The sequence below is a fragment of the Ailuropoda melanoleuca genome, chromosome 5 (genome assembly GCF_002007445.2).
Source record: "Ailuropoda melanoleuca isolate Jingjing chromosome 5, ASM200744v2, whole genome shotgun sequence".
In the NCBI taxonomy this organism is placed as follows: domain Eukaryota; kingdom Metazoa; phylum Chordata; class Mammalia; order Carnivora; family Ursidae; genus Ailuropoda; species Ailuropoda melanoleuca.
Window position 1 is genome coordinate 71,086,963 of NC_048222.1, and position 7,316 is coordinate 71,094,278.

The window sequence follows — 7,316 nt, forward strand, 5'->3', positions numbered from 1 at the left end:
TGAATCCTTAAAGTTTGTACTAAAGTTTTAATCATCAGTCTGCTTTTCATGAAAAGATCCTGCTGATCAGAAAACAAAAAAGAATAAAAGGTATTCAAATTGGCAAAAAAGAAGCCAAACTCTCTCTCTTCACAGATTACATGATACTTTATATGGAAAACCCAAAAGACTCCACCCCCTACATTGTTAGAACTCAGACTACAATTCAGTAGTGTGGCAGGATACAAAATCAATGCTCAGAAATCAGCTGCATTTCTACACACGAACAATGAGACTGAAGAAAGAGAAATTAGGGAATTGATTCCATTTACAATAGCACCAAAAACCACACGATATCTTGGAATAAAATTAACCGGAAAGGTAAAGGATCTATACTCTAGAAACTACAGAATACTGATGAAAGACATTGAAGAAAACACAAAAAGATGGAAAAATATTGCATGCTCATGGATCAGAAGAATAAACACAGTTAAGATGTCTATGCTACCCAGAGCAATCTACACTTTCAACGCCATCCCGATCAAAATACCAAAGACATTTTTCAAAGAACTGGGACAAATGATCCTAAAATTTGCATGGAACAGAAAAGACCCCAAATCGCCAAGGAAATGTTGAAACAGAAAAACAAAGCTGGGGGCATCACGTTGCCTGATATCAAGCTATACTAAAAAGCTGTGATCACCAAGACAGCATGGTACTGGCACAAAAACAGACACAGAGATAAATGGAACAGAATAGAGAGCCCAGATATGGACCCTCGACTTTATGGTCAACTAATCTTTGACAAAGCAGGAAAAAACATCCAGTGGAAAAAAGACAGTCTCTTCAAACTGAGGTTTCAGAGGGGAGGGCGGTGGGGGATTGGGCTAGCTCGGTGATGGGTATTAAGGAGGGGATGTATTGCATATAACACTGGGTGTTATATGCAAACAATGAATCATGGAACACTACATCAAAAACTAATGATGTACTGTATGGTGAATAACATAACATAATAAAATTTTTTTTAAAAAAAGAAAAGATCCTGCTGAAAAACTTCCCATTTGAAAAGAGAAATCTGCTTGTTATCTTTACCCTGCGGGTCTTAAGACCACTGATAAAGCAGAAGCAGCACCACTCTGTGTTTTCCCGCTGATGTGTCATACATTCAATGATAAAAACAAAATATAAAGGCAAGAGTTCATAGACTTTACAAACTTTTTCATAAAATATCTCAAATTACTCTAGTTCTAATAAAACAGAGAAAAACCAATGCATTTTTAATGTACTTTCTATCAACTATTCAAGGTAACTAGCAATATATTTCAGCTGGAATTGAGACATTAAGCCCAGTAGAATCCCACGTTATATTATGTTTAAAACAAATGTTAATATAATTTGGTAAAATTTTTTTCATGCAGGCATTTCAAAATGATAATTTGAAATTTTTCTTTTCTAAATTTTCAAAAAAAAACCTTTTTTTTCCTGTCTTGTCACAGATCTCTGTGGACTTTTCCTATTCCACTGAGAAACTGACAGAGACATAAATTTAACTGCATAAAAATGGGGAAATAAGAAAAGTACATTTTAGAAATCTGAAAATAACTTTTGCTCTGCTTGTCAAAAGACTTGTCAAATCCAAGTGCAGACTACATTATTATTACGCGCTCCTGAGGAGATTACTTGCTTTTGATCAGGTCCCCTCCTTAAAATCATTCAATTCCTATCCATTAACTCTTAGGACAAAAGGAAAAAGAATCTTCATTTACCCAATTAATAAGGCTCTTGGCTCTCTACTCATATCACCACACTAACCCACATCCTCATTTAATTAATACAGTCCCCCTGATGGAAGTAAACTCCGCACTATGTCTATGGCAAATGAACATATTCCTAAAGTGCTTTTTCATAATGTGATTATTTTAAAATGTAGAAGATGTGGTACCAAAAGCCAGAGCAGACTTGTTTGTTCCCTCAGCTCTCAGAATGTAAATTACTTCTGCTTCGTGTGTGAGCTACATGGATGAGTAACACTTCAGACAAGGAAAGGAAACCAAATGCATAGCAAGTACAGAGTAAAGGAGCTGAAGTGATGGAACAGACTCTAGAGAGAGAAGACAATATGGCCAGTGGAAAGTGTACCTGAAGATGCTAGCTTAGGATAAAAAGTGAAGAAGCTTTAGTTCCATTAAAATCAAAATAACTGGAAATAATTTGATTCAAGTTCACCATAGGGTAAAAGCAAAGCATTAGCAGTATACTTTCCAAAAATAAACAATAACGGAAGCCCCTGGGAGAAACACATCAAGTGACTACAAGGCACATCATGATGGTCTTTAGAAGACTGAAAAGGGAGAAAAGAATCTGACAGCAGAGTCAAGATCCAGTATTTCGCCATAGGTATTTTTACTTTTTTTTTGACAAAATTGTATTTCATCATAAATACTTTCCTTTGGAAAAGATCCTTGCCATATAATATGCTGTATCAGTATCTTGAAATTCCAAACTACATTGGGACCAAAAGCAACAGAAATGCCAATGAAGAAAACCTCTCAACTATTATCTTGTGATAGAGTTTTCAAAATTAAAGAAAATAAAAACCACATCAGTTACTCCTTCACCCTAGAAACATCTGCAGTTGACCCATTTCTATACTGGCTCTCCTACTCTGTCACAGTGTAGTCCTTAGGAAACTTAATGGTCCTGGTAATCTATATACATCATCATACTAGTCCACTACATTGAAAGCACATAGTGATTGGACATTTGAGCAGCAATGACATGAAAGAGGGTAAGAGATAATCCCTAACATTTCAGGGATCTGCCAAATCATTCAGGTTTTAAGGGTCTGAATACTCTGGGGCATGATACCTAATCCCCCCATAACATACAAGACATGTCATTTTGTTTTGTACTCCTTACCATTAAGAAAGAGACACAGTGCTTACAGGCTCACTGAATTTCCAAACATGTCTTTGATGCAATTTTAGGTTGAATCACACAGGATTTCCACTTTCTGATGAATCTTTTGTACTAAGTCCAGTCTTGAGTGTAAGCTGCCCTTGCTACTCAGGCTAAACAAACCAGGAAAACCAGTGGCATAGAGGTAGGGATGATAAATGAGAACACTATGTAGATTCTTTGGCCAAGTCACAGGAGAAGGACAATGCTAACTCCTAGGATCCTAGAAAAGAAGCCCTGCATCTTGCAGCAGAGAACAGCACACTGGTTGAAAAGTGAATCCTAGGAAGCTGCAGGGCCCTACTAGAGACTGACTTTTCTAGTGACAGAGACCATGGGTTTATGGGATTATGTGATTGGCACCACTCATCATGAACCAAGTACCAACAAGTCACAATTTCTAACTCTCACAGCAGTAAGCCCTCATGTACTGCAACTGGTACTTCTGGGGTCAGGCTGAAGCTCGTATAAAAGCACAAGTAATCAGCACTCTTAAGTAGTTCAGAACTCTGTACTTCCTACTTCTGTTGCATTAATACCTTTACTTCAGATCAATTTTATGGGCTCAAAGGGTTTCTGTAAATGATTTGATTCTGTCTTGACACAAGCCAAAAAATGGACAACTGCTGCATTTTGCCCACTCAGATGACTCTAACAGAAACTGCTGAGGGAAAATTCTTTTACCGGGAAGAGCCATAAATATTTCACTCAATTACCAAATTGGGGATGTAAAATTGGTCCTATGTAAAAATAAATATGAATTCCTGGACAGTGGAAAATAGTTTTGCTGGTTTGGTAGGGGTCTTGAAAGATCAAAATTAGAATATGTGGCAGAGAAAAATGAGGATAGATCTATGTGAGTGGGCACAAAGTGTGTAGATTTTTATATCTCACATCAGTGTCCAACTGGGACCATAGCCATGGAATTCCTTTTATTAAGGTTAGTCTAAGTGCTGCTACTGCTCCTGAACACGTGATCAGCAGAAGGGACTGAACCGGAAAACCTGATATGATGACATTCCCCAGTGAGACCACATCCATTCAATGGCAAGTGAATTGTATCACGCCCCTTCGTCCATGTGGGGGGTAGTGATTTGTCCTTATTGGGATCAACTCCTACTCCAGATATGGGTTTTCCTTCCCTACCTTCAGTCCCTCTCCATTATCCTAGGACAGTATTTTTGTGAGCTTCTTAAAAATAAATAATAAAAAAATAAAATAAGTTATATTATCTTAAAAATAAGTATTTTCTATTTTTTCTTTTTTAAAAGATTTTATTTATTTATTGGTCAGAGAGACAGAGAGGGAGAAAGAGCACAAGCACGGGGAATGGCAGGCAGAGAGAGAAGCAGGCTCCCTGCTGAGCAAGGAGCCCAATGCGGGACTTGATCCCAGCACCCTGGGATCATGACCTGAGCCCAAGGCAGACACTTAACTGACTGAGCCGTCCAGGTCCAAAAACAAATATTTTCTGATGAATTTACATTATATTTATATTATATTTAGATTTAGAGACATTAAATTTTTGGCAAAACTGAGTCTTTCTAATCAATAAAAGAAAAATACCTCCCTATATTTATCATTCCTTTCATATTTCACTGTTCTAAAATTTTCATCATGTACAACCTGTATACTTATGAATAACTTTTTCCAGATACTTTATATGTTATCTTTTGTTTCTATTGTGAATGTATTCATTGTATTTTGCTTGTAATTTTATAAAGTGTTGCCCATTAGGGGCATCTGGTTTGCTCAGTCAGTACAGCATCTAACTCTTGATCTCGAGGTCTTGAGTTCAAGCCCCACTTTGGGCATGGAGCCCACTAATAAATAAATAAAAATACATAAAGTTTGGCTCATTAAATGTATTTTTCCAACTTTTTTGAAGATCACACTTTTGCCAATTATTCAAGATGCAAAAACACAGAAAGTAAAATTTAAAATAATATTTCCTAAACTTAATATTATGTATATAGTATATTTGGCCATAGCTTAAACTTTTAAAAATATTTACAGATTCACTTTAAGTCCCTTTTATACAGATCTTCACCCTGTTCCTTTTGTGTTCATTTCAGTTTAGAATTTGTATTACTCACCAGGATATTCTAAAACTTATTTTCATAAGCTTGTCCATATTTTTTTTGGTTTCTAAAAATATGCACATAATAATTTTATCAATCCCCAATTACTTTCTCCTGACATGTTTTATAACTTGACCCATAAATTCATATACAAAAATAATTTTAATCATTGAGTATATTCCATTATGTTAAAAAATTATATTGCTTCACTCTCAAATCCATAGATATGTAGGTGTTTTTCCAGTATTAGCTATCTCTTTCAATCAATGCTGCAATATCGCTGTTCATGCATCTCTAATTATGTGAACATTTTACTAGAGTATACACACACACTCACACACACACACAGAGAATATATACTTTGCTTCTGACCTGCCAGTCCCATCTTCATTTTTATTGTTTCTTAGCATACCCTCCTCCAGTCAGGCCTTTCAATTCATGGCTTTTTTTTTTAAAGATTTTATTTATTTATTCGACAGAGATAGAGACAACCAGCGAGAGAAGGAACACAAGCAGGGGGAGTGGGAGAGGAAGAAGCAGGCTCATAGTGGAGGAGCCTGATGTGGGGCTTGATCCCATAATGCCGGGATCATGCCCTGAGCCGAAGGCAGATGCTCAACCACTGTGCCACCCGGGCCCCTCTCAATTCATGGCTTTATGAAAATGTCTTTCATACTTCTACCTTTATATCTTTCTTCCTGTTATTCCCTGTGCTTGAAACAGATTTTTCCTTCAGTTTTGGCGGGCAAATTAAAAAACCTAAGATGTTTTATCTTAAATAATACCTATCCCATGACATCTTACCTCAGCATTTTGGCATTAATTTCTTTCATCTTACTAATATTTGTGGTATTAATGTATCACTTATATTTGATTCTTTGGGATTTAATATTTTTTATTTTTTAATGCATGTGTCTACCAAATTATGAAAGCATCCATATCATATCCTATTTTTCCATACTTCTACTTTCCACAGCAGTCACAGATGTTAGTCAATTGATCACTTATACAATTTCATTAAACTAAACTGACTTCTGATTGAAATCTTACCATATTTCTTTTGCATATATCCTAGATACATTACCACCATTGTGATCTTTCCTGATTTTCTTTTACTTAGGTAACAAGAGAGTCGCTCCATGGCTCATACAAATGAATCCGTGGTGTCTGAGTTTGTGCTTCTGGGACTTTCTAAGTCTTGGGAAATTCAACTGTTCTTTTTTGCCATCTTCTCTTTAGCGTATGTGACATCAGTGCTGGGCAACATCATGATTATTGTTACAATTTCCTCTGACTCCCATTTGAACTCTCCTATGTACTTCCTGCTCAGTAACCTTTCCTTCATTGATATCTGCCAATCTAATTTTGCCACCCCCAAGAAGCTTGTGGACTTCTTTGTTGAACACAAGACTATCTCCTTCGAGGGCTGCATGGCCCAAATATTCCTTCTTCATAGCTTTGTTGGGAGTGAGATGATGTTGCTCGTACCTATGGCGTATGACAGATTTATAGCCATCTGTAAGCCCCTACACTATAGCACAATTATGAATTGGAGACTATTTATAATTTTTGTGTTTATTTCCTGGTCTGTGGGTATTCTTCATTCTGTGATTCACTTGACTTTTACAGTGGATCTGCCATTCTGTGGCCCCAATTAGGTAGACACCTTCTTTTGTGACCTTCCCCTGGTGATAGAGCTGGCTTGTATGGATACTTATGAAATGGAAATAATGACTCTAACTAACAGTGGCCTGATATCATTGGGCTGTTTTCTGGCTTTAATTATTTCCTACACCATCATTTTGATCACTGTTCATCACCAGTCCTCCAGCAGGTCATCCAAGGCACTTTCTATGTTAACTGCTCACGTCACAGTAGTGATTCTTTCCTTTGGGCCTTGCATTTATTCCTATATATGGCCTTTTAGCAGACTTTCTGTGGATAAGTTCCTTTCTGTGTTCTACACTGTTTGTATGCCCCTGTTGAATCCCATCATCTACTCTCTAAGGAATGAAGATGTTAAGTCAGCCATGCAAAAGCTGAGAAACCGTCATGTGAACTCCTGGAAAAACCAGGGATCACCATGAAGGAATATAATCCTGAAGGGGAACGAAGAGCCTCCACTGGATCACAACACCATGCCAATTACTTTTGTTAATGATATGGGTTATTGAGTTATGGAACTGGATTTCTGTCTGAAGTGCAAGGGAATTGCATAAAATCAGTTCATGATTTAGGTATAATTTTAACCCATTTGTCATTGCTTAAAATTCTAAAATATAAATTCTCTTGAAA

At 36.7% G+C, this 7,316-nt stretch overlaps 1 protein-coding gene across 1 annotated transcript; it reads left to right on the forward strand.

Moving 5' to 3' along the window:
- The first annotated feature begins 6,160 nt into the window (after positions 1-6,160).
- Positions 6,161-7,108, forward strand: LOC117802457 (olfactory receptor 4K1-like). The gene is given in 1 exon segment (XM_034661719.1): positions 6,161-7,108. A coding segment is annotated over 1 exon segment (948 nt).
- The last annotated feature ends 208 nt before the right edge of the window (positions 7,109-7,316 follow it).